This window comes from Bos mutus, chromosome 18 (genome assembly GCF_027580195.1).
Source record: "Bos mutus isolate GX-2022 chromosome 18, NWIPB_WYAK_1.1, whole genome shotgun sequence".
Classification (NCBI taxonomy): domain Eukaryota; kingdom Metazoa; phylum Chordata; class Mammalia; order Artiodactyla; family Bovidae; genus Bos; species Bos mutus.
Window position 1 is genome coordinate 15,785,349 of NC_091634.1, and position 24,652 is coordinate 15,810,000.

Here is a 24,652-nt window from a genome sequence, read left to right on the forward strand (position 1 = left end):
AAAATAGTTTATTTTTGTCTATACTTGGTCTTTGTTTCTGTGTGGGCTTTCCCCTAGTTACAGAGAGCAGGGGCTACTCTCTAGGTTCGATGTGTGGGCTTCACATTGTGGTGGCCTCTCGTTGCAGAGCATGGGTTCTAGGCAAAGTGGGCTTCAGTAGTTGTGCCTCCCGGGCTCTAGGGCACAGGCTCAATAGTTATGGAATATGGGCTTATTTGCTGCGTGGCATGTGGGATCTTCCCTGATCAGGGATCGAATCTGTGTCTCCTACATTGGCAGGCAGATTCTTAACCATGAGTACCAGGGATGCCCTGAATATTTTTTAAAATTTATTTGTTATTGGTTGCCCTGGGTTTTCATTGTTGCAAGTGGGCTTTACTAGTTGAAGTGAGTAGTGGCTTCTCTTGTTGCAGCAGGCTTACAGGCTTCAGTAGTTTCAGCACATGGGCTCAATAGTTGCAGATCCCAGGCTCTAGAGCACAGGCTCAGTAACTGTGGCGGAAGGGCTTTGTTGCTCTGCAGCATGTGGGATTTTCCCAGATTAGGAATCAAACCCATGTGTCCTGCATTAGTAGGCAGATTCTTTACCACTGAGCCACTAGGGAAGCCCTATTTTGGATAATTTTTGAATTTTATAAAATATTGCTTTTATTTCCTAATATTTTTAACTACAAAATTAATATATCAAAACATACACACACTCTCATGATTGGGAATTTACCAATAGAAATATGACAATGTAAGAATGTTTATTACACCATCATTTCTGGTGAAAAAGTAGAAACAAATGTCTACAGTAGGAGATGGTTCAAAATACTGGCCTACATCCCATACTAGAAATATTCTGAAACTTTAAAAAGAATGAGTCAGATCTGTATGTATTGACCTGGGAAAATGTCCATGATTATTTAATGAAAAAGGCAAATGTTATGAAATATGTCACTATAAAGGGTAAAAATTTTTGCACACATGCAAAACACATGCAATGTGCAGATATGTTTGATCATGAAAAAAGAAGCCACACACACATACAGGTTTTCTCAGGGATTTGTAGGAGAGGAAGAAACTGTTTTCATTTTATTTCTTTCCCACTTCACTGGTTTCAGAGAAAACAGTTTTATAAAATTTACTTCCAATACTGATAATTACAATAACTCAGAAACAGCATTGAAACCAGAGCGTTTTTTTCCTTTTAATAATTCTTCATTTTCCCACTTAAAAAAAGAGTTCAAGATTACTAAAATAAATCAGTACTAATGAACCCCAGTATTTTACCAACATTTTCCTTGAAGAAAAAAAGGAAATGTATATCTCCAAAAAGAATTTTCTGATGCTACACTAAGATGTGGGGAGAAGAAAACGTACTGGTGTTTCAACAGTATGAAGTGTCTGATGTAGGTTAAATTGTAAGCCACGATTAATGGCCTTCCCACATTCATATGGTTTCTTCCCAGAATGAATTCTTTGATGGTGTGAGAAGCTTGAATGATAGCTAAAGGCCTTTCCACATTCCTTACATTCAAAGGGCTTCTCACCAGTATGAATTCTCTGATGTTGAATAAGGTGTGAATGAAGTCTAAAAGCTTTACCACATATCACACATTCATGAGGTTTCTCACCAGTGTGAATTCTCTGATGTCTTCTGAGGTGTGAGCACTGTCTAAAAGTCTTTCCACATTCTTTACATTCATAGGGTTTCTCACCAGTATGAATCCTCTGATGTAGAGTAAGTTGCAAGCCGTCACAAAAGGCCTTCCCACATTCACTACATTCATAAGGTTTTTTGCCAGAATGAATTTTCTGATGGTGAGAGAAGCTTGAATGATAGCTAAAGGCCTTTCCACATTCTTTACATTCATAGGGTTTCTCACCAGTATGAATTCTCTGATGTATTGTAAGGTGTGATCGATGCCTGAAAGTCTTCCCACATTCTTTACATTCATAGGGTTTTTCACCAGTATGGAGTCTCAGATGTTCAGTAAGTTGAAAGCCACGAATAAAAGCTTTCCCACACTGCTTACATTCATAGGGTTTTTCACCAGTGTGAAGTCTTTGATGTTGAGTAAGCTGTGATCGTTGCCTAAATGCCTTCCCACATTCCTTACATTCATAGGGTTTCTCACCAGTGTGAATTCTCTGGTGTAGAATAAGTTCTGAACCATAATTAAAGGCTTTCCCACATTCTTTACACTCATAAGGTTTCTTGTGAGTATGAAGTCTCTGATGTATGGTAATGGGAGATCGATGCCTAAAAGTCATTTCACATTCTTTACATTCAAAGAGTTTATCAGTACGGAGTGGCAGGTGTTCAGTAAGTTGAAAGCCACAAATAAAAGCCTTCCCACATTGTTTACATTCATAGGGTTTTTCACCAGTGTGAAGTCTCTGATGTTGAATAAGTTGTGACAGCTGCATAAAGGACTTCTCACATTCCTTACATCCATTGGGTTTCTCACCAGTGTGAATTCTCTGATGTAGAATAAGTTCTGAGCCATAATTAAAGACCTTGCCACATTCTTTACATTTTTCACCGTTATGAATTCTCAAATGTTGTTTACATTGTGAATAATAAATAAGGGCCTTCCAACATTCTTTACATTCATTGTACTTGTTACTATTTTGAATTCTCTGTTTAGTAAGGTATGATGTATCAACAGTTTCTGCACATTCCTTACAGTCAGAAAGTTTTTCTTTAGAATGAGCTTTGTGATAACTAAAGAATAAATGGTAACTGAAGTTTTTCCTGCATTCTTTACATTCAAAGATTTTTTGTCTATTATAAAATTCCTGAGTGAACAAAATATGTTGGCTAAAAATGGGCATGTGTTCATGGTTGATAACAAATTGCCTGAAATAGCCCTCCTGTTTTCCCTGTTGTCTCTCAAACTGATTTTTGCATGCCTGAATGTCTCTGAAAATGGATTTCTCAGGACTATGGTTTTTAAATGGGTCCATGATAGCCCACTGGGATGATTCTGTCTCATAAATGTTTCTTTTTGGAGATAACTTCTTGGGCTCACACTGGGACACCAAATCTGAAAGATAAAGAAGCACATTTTAATTGCTAGTTTTGTGATAGAAGAGAAATGAAATATCTCTGATAGAAAAGAGTGAAAGTGAAAGTCGCTCAGTCATGTCCAACTCTTTGCAACCCCATGGACTGTCCATGGAATTCTCCAGGCCAGAATACTGGAGTGGGTACCCTTTCCCTTCTCCAGAGGATCTTCCCAACCCAGGGATCAAACCCAGGTCTCCCACATTGCACGTGGATTCTTTACCAGCTGAGCCACCAGGGAAGCCCAAGAATACTGGAGTAGGTAGCCTATCCCTTCTACAGGGGTCTTCCCGACCCAGGAATCGAACCAGGGTCTCCTGCATTGCAGGCAGATTCTTTACCAACTGAGCTATCAGAGAAGGCAGAAAAGAGAGATAATTGGAAATAATTCACATAAGAAGTGAAAGGCTTAAGGGGCTCTTAAATACCGTGATGTAACAATGAAAAAGGGTAAGGTGAATGGAAAGAAATGAAAGCTCATGAGAGAAACGTGAGAGAGTTCATTAACAGGTCAGTGGTTCTCATATTTTGATCCACTTGAGAATCACCATGGGATTTTGTTGCAATTATGGATGTTTACAAAACATTCTAGATCACCTGAATCAGAATCTCTAAGAGTCTGTATGTTTTAACACTCTCCACCAGGCCAAAGGATTTTGTGATATCTGCTAGTTATTCTCAAATATCTATTATTTCCCTTTTATACACTGATTGAACCCATGGGTTTTAGTTGAGAACAGGCCACCCAATATAAACATTGCCTGTCCCAGCACTCTGCAGCAGAATATGCCATGCAACTGGATTCTGCCTAAAGAAATGCAGTATTATACAGTACCTTCTGAGAACTTTCTTAAGAGTCGGCTGGCCCACCCCCTATATCTGTTATTTTCTTGCTTCCTCAGCAAAGCCAGCTGCAATGTGCATTTGATGTCATGTCTGTCACATGATGGTTCTGCAGAGCATAGTCGGCACTCTACCCTGGGCTTTACTCCAAGAGAAGATTAGTCCACTATACAGTTTAAGCTACAATTATTTTTGGGTCTCTGTCACATACAGCCAAACCTATATCCAAACTAATAGAGCCTCTCATTAAATTGAAATTTTAAAACTCCAATTCTTTATCATGAGTCTCACATAAGGCCTCTGATAAGCTTTAAAATCACATTTTGAGTCTATTTCTGTTTTCTTCATTGTGTCATAACACCATTAGTCTCTTGTAACAACTAGGATATTACAAATTCTTTCTCATCTTAGAGCTTTTCAGAGGTTGTTTCAGAAAAGAAAGTTGGAGGCCAACAGATACATAAAGCATTCAATTCTAACAATTTATTTTTCCATTTTCCTAATGGTGGTCATTTGCATTGTTTCCAGTTTCTGGCTATTATGATTAGTACTGATATGAACATTCATGCACATTTCTTTTGGTGGAAATAGGACTCCTTTCTGTTAGGTGTTAAATTATCACATCAGAGGATATGCATTTGTTCAGCTCCATTTGACGTTATGCAACAGTTTTCTAATTTACAATTCCATCAAACTCTGAAAGAGTTCCTGTTCCTCATATCCTCACCAACACTTGTTACTGCCAATCTTCTTATATCTAAGCGTCCTGGCAGATGTGTTGTGATACTGCACTGTGGTTTAATTTTTAATTTCCCTGATGACAAACAAGATTGAACACTTTGCCATATATTTATTGGACAATTGGATATCTTCTTTAATAAATTACCTATCCAAGTACTTCATTCATTTTTATTAATTTAGGAGTAAGTACATATAAAATCCATCATTTTAACCACTTTGAAGTGTATAACTCAGTAACTTATAGTACACTCCCAATGTTCTGCAACCATCAGATCTCTAATTCCAGATTATTTTCATCACGCCAAAAAGAAACCTCACATCCACAGTCATGTTCTGTTCTCCTCTTCACCCCCATGCCCTGGAAACCACCAATCTGCTTTATGTCTCTATGAATTTGTCAAGAAATTTCATAAACATGTAATTATACAATATGGATCTTTTGCGTCTGTTCTCACTTACTATGTTCTCAGGGTTCAATGATGTTGTAGCATGTATCAGTACTTCATTTATGACTGAGTTATATTTCATTGTACAGATAAACCATATTTTGTTTCTCCATTCTTCAGTCGAGGGGCATTTGGGTAGTTTTAGGGTTTAATTGTCTTTTTGAGTTATAGGGAGTCCTTAATATATTCTGGATATATGTATCCAACTACATAATGCAACTATATATATAACCAACTACATAATGCAAGTATCTTGTCCCATTCTGAGGCTGGCCCCTTTGCTCTCTTGATACAATGTTTTGATAAACAGAAATTGTTAATTCTAAAACAGTCTGATTCCAAGGTCATAAAATACACTCATATCATCTTCTAGAAGTTTTTTTATATTTAGATCTATAATCCACCTAGTATGAGGCAGAAATCAAGATTCCTATTTTTCAATAGATATCAGCTCCCTTCATTGAAAAGACCGTCCTTTCCCTGATTCTGTCTTAGATCAAGTGACTTTGTATGTTAGTCATTTTCTCTGTAATCCACTCCAAGAAATATATCAACTCTCATAACTCTGTTGAAACATTGCTAGCTAAAGTCACTAACAAAATTACCAAAATCAGTGCTCAAATGCCAGTCATCACTCTATTTGACTCATTACTAGCATTTGACACAACTGATCAATCCAGTTGCTCCCTTTATACCATATTCTCCTGGTTACCCTCCTACATCTCTACTTATATTCAGTTCACCTTAATGCATTCTTTTCCACTTTCTGACCTCTAAATGTTGGAATGTCCCAGAAATCAGGCTCTGGTCAGCCTTTAATCTACACCCTTTCCCTTAATAACAGTCTGGCTTAAATACCAATCATATACTGCTAACTCTTAAATTTTACCACTACCTCTAAAAATATTTTTTAAATTGTGATAAAATACACACTACATAAAATTTACCATCTTACTACTTTTAAGTGTATAGTGTAGTAGTGTTAAATATGTGCACACTGTTATACAACCAATCCCCAGAACTTTTTCACCTTGCAGAACTGAAACTCTATACCCATTAATAACTCCCCATTCTTCCCTCTTCCAGTTTCTGGCAAGCACCAGTCTACTTTCTATTTCTATGGATTTTACTAGATACCTTATATCACTAGAGTCCTATAGTATTTGCTGCTGTTGTTGTTTTTTTTTTTTTCTATATGTGACTGGCTTATGTAACTTAGCATAATATCCTCAAGGTTCATTCATGTTGATCCACAGATCCACACAGGAAGCATTGCAGATCAGTGAGAAAAGAATTACTGAATCATATTAGAAAAAATAGCTATAGCTAGGGAAAAAAATTAACTTGGATCCCTACCATGCACTATAAATACATAAACTCTAAATGGAAAAACTGTAAGGCTTGTGATGAAAAACAATATATGCTGCTGCTGCTGCTGCTGCTAAGTCGCTTCAGTCATGTCCGACTCTGTTCGACCCCATAGACGGCAGCCCACCAGGCTCCCCCGTCCCTGAGATTCTCCAGGCAAGAACACTGGAGTGGGTTGCCATTTCCTTCTCCAATGCATGAAAGTGAAAAGTGAAAGGGAAGTCGCTCAGTTGTGTCCGACTCTAGCGACCCCATGGACTGCAGCCTACCAGGCTCCTCCGTCCATGGGATTTTCCAGGCAAAAGTACTAGAGTGGGGTGCCACTGCCTTCTCCGAAACAATATATATGTATGCATAAAAAGGGATTCCCTGGTGGCTCAATGATAAGCAATCTGCTTGCAATGTAGGAGACACAGGTTCAATCCTTGAGTTGAGAAGATGCCCTACAAAAGGAAATGGCAACCCACTCCAGTATTGTTGCCTGTGAAATCCCATGGACAGAGGAGCCTTGGGGTCACAAAAGAGTTGGACACAATTTAATGACTAAACAGCAACAAACAACAACATAAATTTCTTAAACAAGACACAAAAGATACAAGTCTAACTAGAAAAAAGGTAACCTACAAGAAAAATGGGCAAAAGATCTGAATAGACACTTCACAGAAGAAACACCAGTGTTAAGTAAGTCATATGCAAGAATGCTCAAACTCATCAAGAATCAAGGAAACTCAAATTAAGATATGAGATACCATTTTATTCTCATCAGACTAAAATTTTAAATGTCTAAGAATTTGAAATGTTGTTAAGATGTTGAAGACCCAAAATTATTACACACTGCCAGTGGTAATGTAAATTAGTACCAACACGTAGAAAAACAATTTGTTATAATACAGAGTTGAAGATGTATATGTTTTATGACCTGGCAATTCCAGTTCTAGTAAATAACATACTATGTGCTTCAGGAGATGTGTAAGAATATTAATAGTACCACTGTATGCTGCTGTTGCTGCTGCTGCTAAGTCGCTTCAGTCGTGTCCGACTCTATGCGACCCCATAGAGGGGGCAAGAACACTGGAGTGGGTTGCCATTTCCTTCTCCAGTACATGAAAGTGAAAAAATAAAGTGAAGTCGCTTAGTCGTGTCTGACTCCTAGTGACCCCATGGACTGCAGCCCACCAGGCCCCTCCGTCCATGGGATTTTCCAGGCAAGAGTACTGGAGTGGGTTGCCACTGCCTTCTCCAACCACTGTATATACTAGCAAAAAATTATGAACAATCTAATTAACAACCAGGGAAGTCCATGTTTAAGGTCAGGAATTAACAACCTGGGAAGCCCACGTTCAAGGTCAGGAGGGGCAGCTGTGAGGAGATACCCCTAGTCCAGGGTAAGGAGCAGCGGCTGTGCTTTGCTGGAGCAGCCGTGAAGAGATACGCCACGTCCAAGGTAAGAGAAACCCAAGTAAGATGGTAGGTGTTACAAGAGGGCATCAGAGGGCAGACACACTGAAACCATAATCACAGTAAACTAGCCAATCTGATCACACTGACCACAGCCTTGTCTAACTCAGCGAAACTAAGCCATGCCGTGTGGGGCCACCCAGGACGGGCGGATCAAGGGGGAGAGGTCTGACAGAATGTAGTCCACTGGAGAAGGGAATGGCAAACCACTTCAGTATTCTTGCCTTGAGAACCCCATGAACAGTATGAAAAGGCAAAATGACAGGATACTGAAAGAGGAACTCCCCGGGTCGGTCGGTTCCCAATATGCTACTGGAGATCAGTGGAGAAATAACTCCAGAAAGAATGAAAGGATGGAGCCAAAGCAAACACAATACCCAGTTGTGGATGTGACTGGTGATAGAAGCAAGGTCCAATGCTATAAAGAGCAGTATTGCATAGGAACCTGGAATAGGTTCAGGTCCATAAATAAAGACAAACTGGAAGTGGTCAAACAGGAGATGGCAAGAGTGAATGTCGACATTCTAGGAATCAGCGAACTAAAATGGACTGGAATGGGTGAATTTAACTCAGATGACCATTATGTCTACTACTGTGGGCAGGAATCCCTTAGAAGAAATGGAGTAGCCATCATGGTCAACAAAAGAGTCCGAAATGCAGTACTTGAATGCAATCTCAAAAATGACAGATCTCTGTTCGTTTCCAAGGCAAACCATTCAATATCACGGTAATCCAAGCCTATGCCCCAACCAGTAATGCTGAAGAAGCTGAAGTTGAACAGTTCTATGAAAACCTACAAGACCTTTTAGAACTAACACCCAAAAAAGATATCCTTTTCATTATAGGGGACTGGAATGCAAAAGTAGGAAGTCAAGAAAACCTTGGGGTAACCGGCAAATTTGGCCTTGAAGTACAGAATGAAGCAGGGCAAAGGCTAATAGAGTTTTGCCAAGAGAACGCACTGGTCATAGCAAACACCCTATTCCAACAACACAAGAGAAGACTCTACACATGGACATCACCAGATGGTCAACACCAAAATCAGATTGATTATATTCTTTGCAGCCAAAGATGGAGAAGCTCTATACACTCAGCAAAAACAAGACCAGGAGCTGACTGTGGCTCAGATCATGAACTCCTTAGTGCCAAATTCAGACAAATTGAAGAAAGGAGGGAAAACCACTAGATCATTCAGGTATGACCTAAATCAAATCCCTTATGATTATACAGTGGAAGTGAGAAATAGATTTAAGGGACTAGATCTGATAGAGTGCCTGATGAGCTATGGAATGAGGTTCGTGACACTGTACAGGAGACAGGGATCAAGATCATCCCCATGGAAAAGAAATGCAAAAAAGCAAAATGGCTGTCTGAGGAGGCCTTAAATTAGCTGTGAAAAGAAGAGAAGTGAAAAGCAAAGGAGAAAAGGAAAGATATAAGCATCTGAATGTGAGTTCCAAAGAATAGCAAGGAGAGATAAGAAAGCCTTCCTCAGTGATCAATGCAAAGAAATAGAAGAAAACAACAGAATGGGAAAGACTAGAGACCTCTTCAAGGTCTCTTCAAGACCTCTTCAAGAGATACCAAGGGAACATTTCATGCAAAGATGGGCTCAATAAAGGACAGAAATGGTATGGACCTAACAGAAGCAGAAGATATTAAGAAGTGGCAAGAATACACAGAAGAACTGTACAAAAGAGATCTTCATGACCCAGATAATCATGACGGTGTGATCACTCACCTAGAGCCACACATCCTGGAATATGAAGTCAAGTGGGCCTTAGAAAGCATCACTAGGAACAAAGCTACTGGAGGTGATGGAATTCCAGTTGAGCTATTCCAAATCCTGAAAGATGATGCCGTGAAAGTGCTGCACTCAATATGCCAGCAGATTTGGAAAACTCAGCAGTGGCCACAGGACTGGAAAAGGTCAGTTTTCATTCCAATCCCAAAGAATGCTCAAACTACCACACAATTGCACTCATCTCACACGCTAGTAAAGTAATGCTCAAAATTCTCCAAGCCAGGCTTCAACAATATGTGAACCGTGAACTTCCAGATGTTCAAGCTGGTTTTAGAAAAGGCAGAGGAACCAGAGATCAAATTGCCAACATCTGCTGAGTCATCAAAAAAGCAAGAGAGTTCCAAAAAAACATCTATTTCTGCTTTTTTGTTTATATCAAAGCCTTTGACTGTGTGGATCACAATAAACTGTGGAAAATTCTGAAAGAGATGGGAATACCAGGCCACCTCACCTGCCTCTTGAGAAACCTGTATGCAGGTCAGGAAGCAACAGTTAGAACTGGACATGGAACAACAGACTGGTTCCAAATAGGAAAAGGAGTACGTCAAGGCTGTATATTGTTACCCTGCTTATTTAACTTATATGCAGAGTACATCATGAGAAACGCTGGGCTGGAAGAAGCACAAGCAGGAATCAAGATTGCCAGGAGAAATATCAATAACCTCAGATATGCAGATAACACCACCCTTATGGCAGAAAGTGAAGAGTAACTAAAAAGCCTCTTGATGAAGGTGAAAGAGGAGAGTGAAAAAGTTGGCTTAAAGCTCAACATTCAGAAAACTAAGATCATGGCATCTGGTCCCATCACTTCATGGCAGATAGATGGGGAAACAGTGTCAGACTTTAGTTTTTGGGGCTCCAAAATCACTGCAGATGGTGATTGCAGCCATGAAATTAAAAGATGCTTACTCCTTGGAAGCAAAGTTATGACCAACCTAGATAGCATATTGAAAAGCAGAGACATTACTTTGCCAACAAAGGTCCGTGTAGTCAAAGCTATGGTTTTTCCAGTGGTCATGTATGGATGTGAGAGTTGGGCTGTAAAGAAAGCTGAGCACTGAAGAATTGATGCTTTTGCACTGTGGTGTTGGAGAAGACTCTTGAGAGTCCCTTGGACTGCAAGGAGATCCAACCAGTCCATCCTAAAGGAGATCAGTCCTGGGTGTTCATTGTAAGGACTGAGGCTAAAGCTGAAACTCCAATACTTTGGTCACCTCATGCGAAGAGTTGATTCATTGGAAAAGACTCTGATGCTGGGAGGGATTGGGGGCAGGAGGAGAAGGGGACGACAGAGGATGAGATGGCTGGATGGCATCACTGACTCGATGGACATGAGTTTGAATGAACTCTGGGAGTTGGTGATGGACAGGGAGGCCTGGCGTGCTGCGATTCATGGGGTCACAAAGAATCAGACACAACTGAGTGAACTGAACTGAATTAACAACCAGAAAAATATGGAATGGAATATTATATAGCTGTGAAAATGAAATCAGGTATAAAGTAATTTGGGAAAATTTGTAAAACCATGTGGTACAAAATAACTAAATCACAGAAGACACATACTCATTATCATTTTTATAAAAGAAACAAGCAAAACACAATATAGTATATAAGGGCATACACAAATGTGGTAAACTAGTTTTTAAATAGAGTAACCATAACAGAATATAAAATAATGATTACCTCTGGGGATGTAGAAGGGGATAGAAATCAGGGAGAAACACACAGAATTGATGGTTCTACAGCATTGGTTCTTAACTAATTCAGACAGACAAGACCCTCAGATTAAACAGAATATTCCATTCTCTCTAGAAAACATTATGACAGGACCCAGAAAACTCAATGGTACTAGCTACTGGAGTATATACATTCCCCACTAATCTCCAAGCCAAGTTAGATGCTACCAGAAATCAATTGTATTTGTTCCCCTCCTCGTTTATACCAGTAGATGAAATGAGTGTGAAAACCAGGTGGAAAGATCAGGTAATGGCAATTACTTAAGAAAAATCATAAATTGAAACTTCAACAAGAAAAAGTCTGGTGGTAGGGGAAACATGAAAACAAAGTACTCTGCCCTCACACTGTCTTTATGATCTTCCTCTTCTTTAGAGAAATCAACGCAAATATCAGAAAAATGGGAACTCTAAGGTTCATTTTAAAAAGATAATTTAAAATCTCAATCACATACACACCTATCATCAATTAATCTATGACAAGGGAGGGTAGGATATACAATGGAGAAAAGACCGTATCTTCAATAAGTGGTACTCAGAAAACTGGACAGCAACACATAAACCAATGGAGTTAGAATATTTCATCATACCATCATACCATGTACAAAAATAAACTGGAAATGGATTAAAGACCTAAAGGTAAGACCTGAATCCATAAAACTAGAAGAAAACAGGCAGAACACTCTTTGACATAAATCAAAGCAATACATTTTTGGATCTGACTCTAAAGGCAAAAGAAATAAAGGCAAAAATAAGCAAATGGGACCTAATTAAACTTAGCTTTTGCACAGCAAATGAAACCATCAACAAAATGAAAAGTTAACCCATTGAATGGGAGAAAGTATTTGCAAGTGATATGACCAATAGGGTAATATCCAAGATACATATCCAAAACATGCAGCTCATATAACTCAATACCAAAAAAACAAACAACTTGATTAAAAATGTGCAAAAGACATGAAAAAAAATTTTTCCAGAGAAGCAATACAGATGGTCAACAGACACAAGAAAAATGCTCAACATCTGTAATTATCAGAGAAATGAAAATAAAAACCATAATGAGGTATCACCTTACACCTGTCAGAATTGCTGTCATCAAAAAGTCTACAAGAAACAAGTGTTGGCAGGGATGCGGAGAAAAGGGAACCCTTGTACACTGTTGGTGAGAATGTAAATTAGTGCAGCCACTAGGGGAAACAGTGTGGAGGTTCCTTAGAAAACTAAACACACACAAAAAAAGAAAGAAAACTAAACACAGAACTACCATATGACCCAGCAATTCCCCTGCTGGGCATGTATCTAAAAATAAACACACACACACATGCCCACACACTAATTCCAAAAGCTACATGCACCCCAGTGTTCATAGCAGCATTGTTCACAATAGCCAAGATATGGAAGCAACCCAAGTGTCCATCAGCAGATGAATGGGTAAAAGATGTAATAAGCAATGAAATATTCCTTAGCCATAAAGAAGAATTTACTGTTGTAAGTCAACTGCTGCTGCTACTGCTAAGTCACGTCAGTCATGTCCAACTCTGTGCGACCCCATAGATGGCAGCCCACCAGGCTCCCCCATCCCTGGGATTCTCCAGGCAAGAACACTGGAGTGGGTTGCCATTTCCTTCTCCATAGTAAGTCAACTATTCCTCAATAAAAGATAATAAAATAAAATATTTTAAAAGATACTAATTATACAAAGTAAATGGAATGAAAAATATAATAACTGTTATAAGAGACACCCTGAATGGTCTCAAGAGTAGAGTGGAGGTGACAGAGACCCTAGATTCAGTGAAATTAAAAACTGTATTAACCTGAACAACAAAGATAAAAAGACTTTTTTAAAAAGAGCCTCATTTCCTGTGGGACAATAGCAAAAGATCCAACATTCATATCATCCAAGTCCCAGAAGGATAGAAAGACTGTGGGACTGAAAAAGTGTTCAAAGAAATAATGGTTGAAAACTTCCCAAGTTCCATACAAAACACAAATCTATAGAGTCAAGAAACTGATAAAATTCCTAAATAGATAAATAGAAATCAAACCAAAACACATATTTCTGAAAACTAAACAAAGAAAAAAATATTTTAAAATAGTGAGGAACACCAATTCAAAAGACTGGATTTGTCATCTGAAACCATGTTGAGCAACAGGAAATGGCACAATACTTTTTAAGTGCTGAAAGAAAAGAACTGTCAACCTCAAATTCTACACACAGTGAAACTATCTTTGAGGAATGAAGTAGAAATAAAGGCATTCTCAGACAAAAGAAAACTAAGAGAGTGTGTTATTACAAGTAGCCCTTACAGAACAGCTGAAAATCGCTCTCCAAATACAAAGAAAATAATAATAGAAGAAGGCAAGACCTTCAGAAAAGAAAGACAAGAATGGGAAAAAATAAAAGTAAACATAATAGACTATCCCACTCCACAGGTTTCTTTACCTTATTTTATGGTTGAAACAGAAATTCTAACAGTACCTTACATAGTGATCAATCTATGTAGAAGACATACTTTAAACAATCAAAAGAAAAAAATGGAAAGAGTAAAGGACCTAAATGCATGTAATCATTCTACACTTCACTTGAAATGGTTAAATTTCAATGCCAGCAAGCTAAATAAATAAATAAATGTGTGTGTGTGCATGTGTGAACAAACACTGAAATTAAAAAAGAAAAGAAGTATATTTAAAAAAAACACTATAAATCAAAATAGAACTCTAAAAATGTTTGAGTAACTCATAGGTGGTTGTTGTTTAGTCTCTAAGTTGTGTCCAAGTCTTTTGCGACCCGATGGACTGTAGCCCACCAGTCTCCTCTGTCCATGGGATTTCCCAGGCAAGAATATTGAAGTGGTTGTCATTTCCTTCTCCAGGGATCTTCCTGACCCAGGGATCTAACCAGGATCTCATGTGTCTCTTGCATTGGCAGGTGGATTCTTTACCACTGAGGCATCAGGGAAGCCCAACTCACAGGTAAGCAAGATAAAAGAAACAAGAACAAGAAACAGGGGGAACCAGCAGAAGATAACAAAATGGCAGACTTAAGCCTAATACATCAATAATTATTTTAAGTGTACATGATCTACATCACCAATTAAAAGACAGAGATTGACACAATGGATAAATAACATGACCCAGTTACATGGTGACTGGGAGAAACTCATTTCAAAAATATGTATCATGTAAATAATCAAAAGAAAATAGAAATGCTGTATTAGTATCAGATACAGTAGATTTCAGAGTAAAGAAATTAATAAGCACTACTAACAGAGCTCCAAAACACATGAAGGAAAAACTGACAGAGCTGAGAGATATACACTAATCACAATTATAGCTGGGGACTCAAATATCTCAGCAACTGATAGAACTACTGGACAGAGAATCAGCAAGAATATGGAAGAAACAAACAAGACCATTAACAAATAGGATGTAATCATCATTCATGGCACGTTACCCAACAACAGGAGAATACACAATGTTTTCAAACATACATTGAACATTCCCCAGGACAGACCATATTCTGGGTCATGAAGCAAATCTTGAATCTTAAAAGAATCAAAATCATATAGAATATGTTCTATGATATATAATAAATAATTTAACCTTACCTGAAGAAAGGTTTTTTTGTCTTCATCTCCAGGGAGGTGATCTCTACAAAAAGTGTCTTTTGTTTACCTGAGGGCCAAAGCCACCAGACAAATCTAATGATAAAATTTATGATGGAAGGTTTCAGCCATGAAGTATCAACTTTCCTTCAAAAAGACTGGAGACTAAAGCTATCAGCTTTACCTCCTAAGAGGCGAGAAACTAAAGGTCAGCCACATGGGTAACCAACAAGGAACCGTGGTAAAAATTCTGGACACTAAGGCTCAGGTGAGTTTCTCTATTTGGCAATATGCCCAAAAGCATATTATTACACATAGCTGATGGGAAAAGTTAGCACTGTCCATGACTCCACTGGGAGAGGACAATGGGAAGTTCCACACTTGGAACTCTGGGTCTAGGCTCTGCCCTGTGTACTTCTTCCTTTAGCTAATTTTAATCTGTCTCCTGCTATAACAAACTAACTGTGAGGATGATAACTTTCAGTGAATTCTACGAATCCTTTTAGTGACTTATCAAATGTTACAGTGGTCTTGGGAACCCTTGAAAGTGCAACTTTTTAAAAAAAGTCTTTTGGCTACACCACATGGCATGTGGGATCCTAGTTCCTCAACCAGGGATTGAACCCACACCCTCTGCATTGGAAAGCAGATTCTTAATCACTGGACCACCAGGGAGTCCCTTGAAAGTAGAATTGATGTCAGAAGTGAGGGAAGACTCTTGTAGATAGCCTCCTCTAACTTTCACATGAGACCAGAATAAAATCAAACCATAAAAGAAAGACAAGAAAATCTCCAAACACCTCCAAATAACGTTTCTAAACAATCCAAGAGTGAAATAAAAAATCTCAAAGAAAAAAATTTTTGAAGGATTATAAGGACATGTATGTCCTTTATATACATGGATATTATATATACATATACATTTATATATATATATAAAATCCATCATACGGATAATAAGAATACCACATATAACTTACACTCATGACTTTGACAACTTAGAGGAAATGAAGCAATTCTTTGAAAATCACAAACTAGCAAAACTACCAAAGATGAAACAGGAAATCTGAATAGTCCTATTAAAGTGAAAGAAAGAAAGAAAGTGAAAGTCACCCAGCTGGGTCTGACTCTTTGCCATCCATGGATATATAGTCCATGGCATTCTCCAGGCCAGAATACTGGAGTGGGTAAGCCATTCCTTTCTCCAGGTGATCTTCCCAACCCAGGGATTGAACCCAGATCTCCCACATTGCAGGTGGATTCTTTACCAGCTGAGCCACCAGCAAAGTCCTATAACTATTATATTAATACAAACTGAATTTATAATTTAAAAGAGGCTAAAAAATAAATCCAGATCCAAATGGTTTCACTGGAGAATTTTACCAAACCTTTACAGAATGTTTTACACAATTTCTTCCAGAAAAAGATGAAAGGGGAATACTTGTCAACTTACTTTATGAAGCCACTATTATTCTTACACCAAAATTAGGCAAAGGCAGCACACATACATGCACACACAAAAAAACTACAGGCCAATATCTCCCATCAACTTACATGAAAAAATCTTCAATTAAATTTTACCAACCAAAACCAAAAGTGAATAAAAAAATAATATGTATCATGATCAAGTGGAATACTCAAGGTAAGGCTGATTCAATATTTCAAGATGAAATTTTTTAAAAAGAAATCACCACACCTATGCAAAAGGAAAGGCCTCACCAGGTATAAAAAAATAATTAAAATAACATCTAAATGAAAGCAAAACACTTAGGAGAATATATATTACTTTTCCATGTTCCCCCTCTGAATTAATTTCCAAGAGCTGATCTAACGAAGTACCACAAACTAGGTGGCTTCAAATAACAGAAACAACTCTTCTCATAGCTCTGGAGTACTGTGAGTTACAGACATCATCAAAGACCTCTGACTTGTGGAATGAACCTGGTCTTGTGGAATGAACCTTATGACCTCATGAATGACCGTATACTTTCCTAAGGTCTTAGGACCAATCATTCCTTTCCAATCATTCCTCTACCATGTCTATCTCCTCAATGTAGTCATTTTCTTTTCACAATTTCTTATTAATTTAAGTTTTCCTAAATATTCTATTAGAATATATATTCATATGTTCTTGATCCACTACTAGATTGAAAATATCTTTATAACATTTATTTTTATTTATTTATTTTTTAAAGCTAAATGATTTTTTAAAATATTTCTTTATCTATTTGTTTATTTGGCTGTGCCAGGTCTTAGTTGCAGCAGGTGAGACCTTTTAGTTGCAGCATGTGGGATCTAGTCCCCCCGCCCCACTCTGACTAGGGATTGAAGCTTGTCCCCCTGCACTGGGAATGCGGAGTCCTAGTCACTGAACTACCAGGGAAGACCCATCCTTATGATATTTAAAAATTGTATTCTCATCTCCTAGTAAAAAGAACTTGCATGAATTAAAAAAAATAATAATACTCTATTGATTACACCTTTTTAATTTGTCTTTTCTGACCACCTGTCCTTTGGTGTCATATCCTAGAAATTACTGCCAAATCCAAAGTTATGAAACATTTCCCCCAATATTTTCTTCTAGGTGGTTTATAGTTTTGGGTCTTAGATTTACTTGTTTGACCCATTTTGAGTTAATTTTTGTATATAGTGTAAGGTAGGGATACAATTTTATTCCTTTGCATGTGGGGTATTCAGTTTCCCCAAAACCAAGAGTACAGTCTTTTCCCTCATAGAATGGTCTTGGCACTCTTATCTAAAGTCATCTTGTCATATATCTGAGGGTTTACTTCTAGACTCTCTTCTACTCCATTCATCTATATATCTGTCTTTATGCCAGTACAACACTGTTTGATTACTATAACATTGTAATAAGTTTTTAAACCAGATTTTCCCTAATTAGTCTGTCTAAAATAACTTTACCAGCCCAACAGTCTGACCAGTTGGCCTACTCCTTGCAACGACTTCCTGCTCACTCACCTGGGTACCGTTCTCTTGTCACCTCCCTCATAACCATCCAGGGCTCCTTCCCTTGCTCCAGTGAAGTGATCACAGCTGGCTTAGAAATAGAAAGTCCTGGTTATAAGAAAAGAAATGGAGATGAGGTTGAAATTAAAGTATTCAAATGTTGTGTTTCAGAATTTATTTTAAAAAGCCTATAGGACAAGAAGATACTTAATAAGGTCTAGAGAAGAAAGAAGAGTCCAATTCTCATATACAAATAAACTCAGGATCATAAGAAACAAATAATGTTTAAGGTAAAATGTTATTTAAATTATATAAGCTTTCTCTTCTTATTTTCCTTTGAGAAAAAAAGGAGTTTCGGAAATACTTATTCTCAGATATTTTTCCATGGTAAATGTAAAGTTCTTAGAATGTAATTTCCAAATGCAAATTGTTTAAGAGAGAGTACAAACTTTACAGTAAATGGAATAGTGCTCCTTTGAACTGTAAATGTAAGTGATATATTTTGATTCAGTCCATTACACTAATTGAGAAGGTTAATGAGCTTTACACCCAGGACCCATGTGTTCAGCTTTATCTGCGCTAGAACATTTGCATGTTTGGTACACTGCAAGTGAAACAAAAGACAAAGCCTGGTTTCTTTGACCATGTTATGCTATAATGGTATCGAATTTTAATTCTGCTCCTTAATTTTTAAGGAAGAAAGTCAATCATAAGCAATGCCAGAGAAAAGTATGAGGACAGAGAAAATGAAGGTGTAACTCCATCCAACTGTGCTCACTTCTACACAAAGTGAAAATTCATCTTGTTATGTGAAAGGCAGCCCTAAAATTCATAGTACAGAAAGCAGAAACTCCAAGAAACAGATTCTGAATCATTAGAGACAGATAACTTTACCCAGTGAAACCAGGTTGCTATAGTTCTCCAACATCACGTCTTTGTACAAATTCCTCTGCGCAGGGTTCAGGCATTCCCATTCCTCCTGAGAGACATCTATAGCCACATCTTTGAACATCACCAACCCCTAAAATGGCAAATCACAGTACTATTTTTGAAATTATAAGAAACATTTTTCAAAAGGAAAAAGCAGTGCTAAAGAAGTCAATGCAGGAAAGGGATGATACAGTGAGTATACAGGCTGGAAGCTTGTGTGGGTTGAAAATGAATTTAGTGAGACTGAAGAAGAATGCCCACATACTCTTAAACAATTCAGTTTCTGCACACACATCCTCTTGCATAGGGTGGAAAACTGTTAATCACTCATCTAGAAATTAAGAAAATAAAGAGAGGTTTCCAACTAAGATAAATAGTTGAAAGTTTTTAAATTTTTCCATAATAACTTATGACAAGCTCCATCTTCAGAAAAGGGACCTGAAGATTTTTCTTCCCCATTATGACTAAGCATTTTTTAATGCAAATTTTTTAGTAAACATCCAGTGCAGACTATATTTTCCAAAGATGGACAGAGTATATCTCCCACCTCATTTGGTCTTTTTCAACATGATCTTGATACAATAGCCCACTCACCAGCAGGCCAATAGCAGCTTTCGGGACCATGTCAGGAACTGCTCCCATCCACCAGCATGCTGACACCAGATCTAGGACCCTAGCCTCACGACTACCTACTCCAGAACCTAGCTCTGCCCCCTCACCGTGCCAGTGGGCCAACATTAGTTCTGAGATCCTCTGAGGCCCCATTGCCAGCAGTCTCATGATCCAGCTCTGCCAACTAGTGCCCATCAGCCTCTGCATAAGACAGGGCCATGAATTTCCCTGATAGTCCAGTCCAGTGGCTAAGACTCCACGCTCTCAGTGCAGGGGTCCAGCATTCAACCCCTGGTCAGGGAACTGGATCCCACGTGCCACAACTAAGACCCAGCACATCCAAATAAATAAATAGATATAGATATTTTAAAGGGCTTGTTAGACAACCAGACCACAAGCCAGCCACGCCTACCAGACTGCTCACAGTAGTCAGCCTCCCACAACAGAAGTACCCACAGAGTCCAAATACAGGGCACACCTAGAGCATATAGCTCTAGTGACCAGAGTGGGGAGCACTGCTGAAACACAGAGGACACCTCCTACAAGACCACTTCTCCAAGGATGGAAAAGGTAACCAACCTATCAGAAAAAAGAAATTAAAAACAGTAAACTGAGGAAAATGAGGTGACAGAGAAATATCCTCCAAGTGAAGGAACAAGATAAAACCCCAGAAGAAGAACTAAGTGAAGCAGAGATAAGCAATCTACCCTATAAGGAGTTCAAGATCTGTGTGTCACATACAGCCCCCATGACGTTCTTTTTTCTTAACTTACTTATAACCCTTCTGAAATGCAAAACCATTCTCAGGTTGAAGGCCATACAAAAAAAGGCTGTGAGCTGCATTTGGCCAGTATGCCACAATTTGCTAACCCCTGTCTAGATACTTGAAGGCAGCAATTGTCAGACTGGGTAAAAGTAGAATCAAACTATGTGCTGCTATATGAGATACACATAAAATAGGTTAAAATAAAAGGATGGTGGGACTTCCCTGGTAGCCCAGTGGTAAAGAATCTGCCTTGCAGTTCAGGGGACGTGGGTTTGATCCCTGGCTGGGGAACTAAGATTCAGCATGCCAGTGAGCAACTAAGCCCCCCTTTGTGGCAAACACTGAGCCCTTGTGCCACAACTAGTGAGTCCATGCACCACATCGAAAGATCCCACAAGATGCAACAAAGATTCTGTGCGCTGAACTGAGACCCAACGCAGCTAAATAAATAATTTTTTAATAGGGATGAAAAAAATAGATGCTATGAAAAAAACAATAAAAAAAAGCTAAAGTATTTGTGTTAAAGAGAACAGAATTCAAGACAAGAATACTGTATTATCAGGAACATCTCATGATCAAGGAATCCATGTGTCAAGAGGATATAACATGCACCTAATAACACAGCTTCAGATTACTATATAGCAAAAATTAACAGAACTGTAACAGACAGAGCCACAATTATATCTAGAGGTTTCAACAGTCTTCTCTCAGTATTTGACAGACCAAGTAGCAACAACAACAACAAAAATCAGTAAAGATACAGAAGAGTTGATCACCACTACAGACAAAACTGATAAACACTCTACCAAAAGACAGTATAATACCCCTTTTTTTAAACTGCACATGGAACCTTCACCAAATTGTCCACAATTCAGGCCATAAGACAAATCTCAATAAACTTAAAAGGACAGAAATGACAGAGTACATCTCTTGACCACCACAGAATTAAAAATGAACTATCAGAAAGATCTAAAAAAGCCCCCCCCCCAATATTTGGAAGTTAAAGAGCACTCTTCTAAACAACTCATGGATGGAAGAAGAGAATTTTAAGCTAGAAAAATAAGATAAAATTAAATCTAGAATATACAGAGTGAAGGAAAGAATAAGTAAGATCAGTAATCAGTGAACAGCAAGGGCAAACTAGGGAGAAACTAAAACTAAAAGCTGGTTCTTTGGAAAAAACAATAAAATTGATATACTGATCAAGAAAAGAAGGCATAAATTATCAATATCAGGAATTTAAAAGGGTGCATTACTATAGATCTGACAGGCATTAAAATGATAATAAGGGAATATTACAAACAACTTTATGCCAAAAAATTTGACATCTAAGTTGAAATAAGTTAATTCCCTGAAAGGCACAAATTACTAAACTAATTCAAGAAAAAATAAAATACCAGAGCTATTTATCTATTAAAGAAATTAAAGTCTCCCCATGAAGAAAACTGTAAACTCAGATGGTATATTAGTTTTCTACTGCTACTGCACATCACCACAAATGCAGTAGCTTCAAAGAACACATTTATTATCTGTTGGTCAGAAGTCCAAAAGGGTTTTACTAGACTAAATCAAGGTTTTGGCAGGACTATGGAGAGAGGTTTGGCAGCTCTCTCCAGTTCAATTTCCTTGCCTTTTCTAGCTTCTAGAGGTTACTTACATTCCTTGGCTTATGGCCCCCTTCCTCCATCTTCAAAGTTCAGTAATGTATTTTTTTAAAACAGAAGCATACATATTCCATACTTACATCCTCTTTTAACTCTGACTCTTCAGATAACCCAAGAGAATCTTCCCATCTTAAAAGCATTAATTCAATCATTTCTACAAAGTCTCTTTTGCCATATAAGGTAACATGTTCACTGGTTCTAGGATTAGCATGTAGACAGTTTTTTTGGAGGGGAGTCATTATTCTGCCTACCACAGATGCTTTTTGCTGGTAAAAACTATCTGACAAATCAGAGAAATGCAAATCAAAACCACTATGAGGTACCATTTCACACCAGTCAGAATGGCTGCGATCCAAAAGTCTACAAATAATAAATGCTGGAGAGGGTGTGGAGAAAAGGGAACCCTCTTACACTGTCGGTGGGAATGCAAACTAGTACAGCCACTATGGAGAACAGTGTGGAGATTCCTTAAAAAACTGGAAATAGAACTGCCTTATGATCCAGCAATCCCACTGCTGGGCATACACACCGAGGAAACCAGAAGGGAAAGAGACACGTGTACCCCAATGTTCATCGCAGCACTGTTTATAATAGCCAGGACATGGAAGCAACCTAGATGTCCATCAGCAGATGAATGGATAAGAAAGCTGTGGTACATATACACAATGGAGTATTACTCCGTCATTAAAAAGAATACATTTGAATCAGTTCTAATGAGATGGATGAAACTGGAGCCTATTATACAGAGTGAAGTAAGCCAGAAGGAAAAACATAAATACAGTATACTAACGCATATATATGGAATTTAGAAAGATAGTAACAATAACCTGGTGTACGAGACAGCAAAAGAGACACTGATGTATAGAACAGTCTTATGGACTCTGTGGGAGAGGGAGAGGGTGGGAAGATTTGGGAGAGTGACATTGAAACATGTAGAATATCATGTAAGAAACGAGTTGCCAGTCCAGGTTCGATGCACGATACTGGATGCTTGGGGCTGGTGCACTGGGACGACCCAGAGGGATGGTGTGGGGAGGGAGGAGGGAGGAGGGTTCAGGATGGGGAACACACGTATGCCTGTGGCGGATTCATTTTGATATTTAGCAAAACTAATACAATTATGTAAAGTTTAAAAATAAAATAAAATTAAAAAAATAAAATAAAAAAAAAAAAAAGAAAGAAATAATACCAATTCTATTTTTTAAAAAACTTACAGAAAATATGGAGGAGGATGCATGGCAGCATCACTTACCCACTCACTGGCAAGTTATATGATATTCAGTTAGGTAACAATATCAGGATAAAGAATGCAAATATGCATAGAACCTATAAAGGAAAAAAAAAAGGACCTCTTCAATGAGGAACAAAACACCAACTTACATGGGCCATGGCTTTTTTTTTTAGAATTCAGAGTATTTATTAGTCTTCTTCTTGTTTCCACTTTAGAAGAAATTCACAGTCCAAAGAAAGTGTTGCTGAATAAGAGGGTTCAAAAAAAAAAGAGAGATGATCTTGTCTCTGAGCTCCCAATGTGCTAATTTAGAACATTTCTCTCATTTTATGTCTCCTATTCCCAGATCCCAAACACACGTACATAAAAGATCACAGAGAAGCTGGACAAATTCCAACCGTACTCAAAGCAAGGAGGGAATCCAGCTATCTATTCAAGAAGGACTGTGCCCAGGGCCTTAGCAGGAGGACCATTTCTCTGCAGTTGGGGTCCTGGCTATAAAGTAAGAGGAAAGAGAAAGCAGTGATACAAGGATACAGATCCTAGGAAAGGATAGAAACTAAAATTGGCCCCTAGGCAGGCAACACTCACTCCACTGATAACTCACTTTTGTGTTAAGCACTGGAGTCTGGGCACTGGAGGTGGGGGTGCCCTGACAAAGGCAGCGTAGAATATGCTTTAGTGAGACTCCAGTTAATACACGCATCGTAAAGGTCTGTCTTTACAGGAGCATATATTCTCTCAGGGAGATCTTCAACCGAACCCCTCCGTCCCGATGTTAAACCTAGAACTGCAGAAATGAAGCTCTGTCCCAGACACAACCAAACTCCCACCCGGTAACAATTAAAAGCCCCATTGGGCATCCCTGGTGGCTCAGTTGGTCAAGAATCTGCCTTCAAAGCGGGAGACCCCGGTTGGATCCCTGGGTCAGGAAGATCCCCTGGAGAAGGGCATGGCCACCCAGTCCAGTATTCTTGCCTGGAGAACTCCGTGGACAGAGGAGACTGGTAAGCAAGTCCATAGGGTTGCAGAGTCCGACACTACTGAGCGACTAACACTGGGTTCCATCTCACTAGGTAACAACAGCACCGTCTTCTGAAGGGAGATCTCAAGCCCCACAGTGTCACCTACCTCACATCAGAGCCAATGGGTCCCACATTTTGCACCTGTCACGGCCTCATCACTGCACACACACCCGCCTCGTTACGGCCACAAACGCTTACACGCACTTTTTACACGCAGGCTCCACACGCCCAGTGTGAGCCAGAGGGTGGGGGCTTCCTCACTGCGAGTGCCCGCCGTGCCCAGACTCCGATTACCACTAGGAGGGCGACGACTGCGAGGAGGACTTCGGAGGGGAACTAGAGATGAACCAAAGATCAAAGTTCTTTTCAAAAGCCACCCAGGGACTGTGGGAAATGTAGTTCAA

At 38.7% G+C, this 24,652-nt stretch overlaps 1 protein-coding gene across 8 annotated transcripts; it reads right to left on the reverse strand.

The window, feature by feature from the left end:
* Positions 1 to 80: 80 nt before the first annotated feature.
* Positions 81 to 24,617, reverse strand: ZNF461 (zinc finger protein 461). Of its 8 annotated transcripts, XM_070387852.1 has the most exons (6): positions 24,355 to 24,612; positions 23,831 to 24,013; positions 23,373 to 23,467; positions 18,915 to 19,041; positions 18,033 to 18,128; positions 88 to 3,035 (listed from the first exon to the last, which is right to left on the reverse strand). In XM_070387852.1, exons 3-6 carry the CDS (start codon positions 23,379 to 23,381, stop codon positions 1,339 to 1,341), a joined length of 1,929 nt encoding a protein of 642 aa, XP_070243953.1. In that variant the 5' UTR covers positions 23,382 to 23,467; positions 23,831 to 24,013; positions 24,355 to 24,612; the 3' UTR covers positions 88 to 1,338. The 8 variants fall into 8 exon arrangements, with proteins under 8 accessions (XP_070243959.1, XP_070243957.1, XP_070243954.1 ...); XM_070387856.1 differs by lacking the exons at positions 23,373 to 23,467; positions 23,831 to 24,013 and adding an exon at positions 23,245 to 23,318 and having other exon boundaries at positions 87 to 3,035; positions 24,355 to 24,613; XM_070387853.1 differs by lacking the exon at positions 23,831 to 24,013 and having other exon boundaries at positions 87 to 3,035; positions 18,915 to 19,062; positions 24,355 to 24,613.
* Positions 24,618 to 24,652: the final 35 nt, after the last annotated feature.

Bases quoted from the DNA above. Each gene is read 5' to 3' on its own strand.
- ZNF461 (XM_070387850.1), bottom strand. From the start codon at position 19,245: ATGTGTGTGCAGAAACTGAATTGTTTAAGA. The intron at 18,129-18,914 runs GTAAAGTTATCT...TCTTATAACCAG, and splicing joins TAGCAACCTGGTTTCACTGG to GACTTTCTATTTCTAAGCCA. The intron at 3,036-18,032 runs GTGAGTGAGCAG...TTTATCTTTCAG, and splicing joins GACAAGAGAACGGTACCCAG to ATTTGGTGTCCCAGTGTGAG.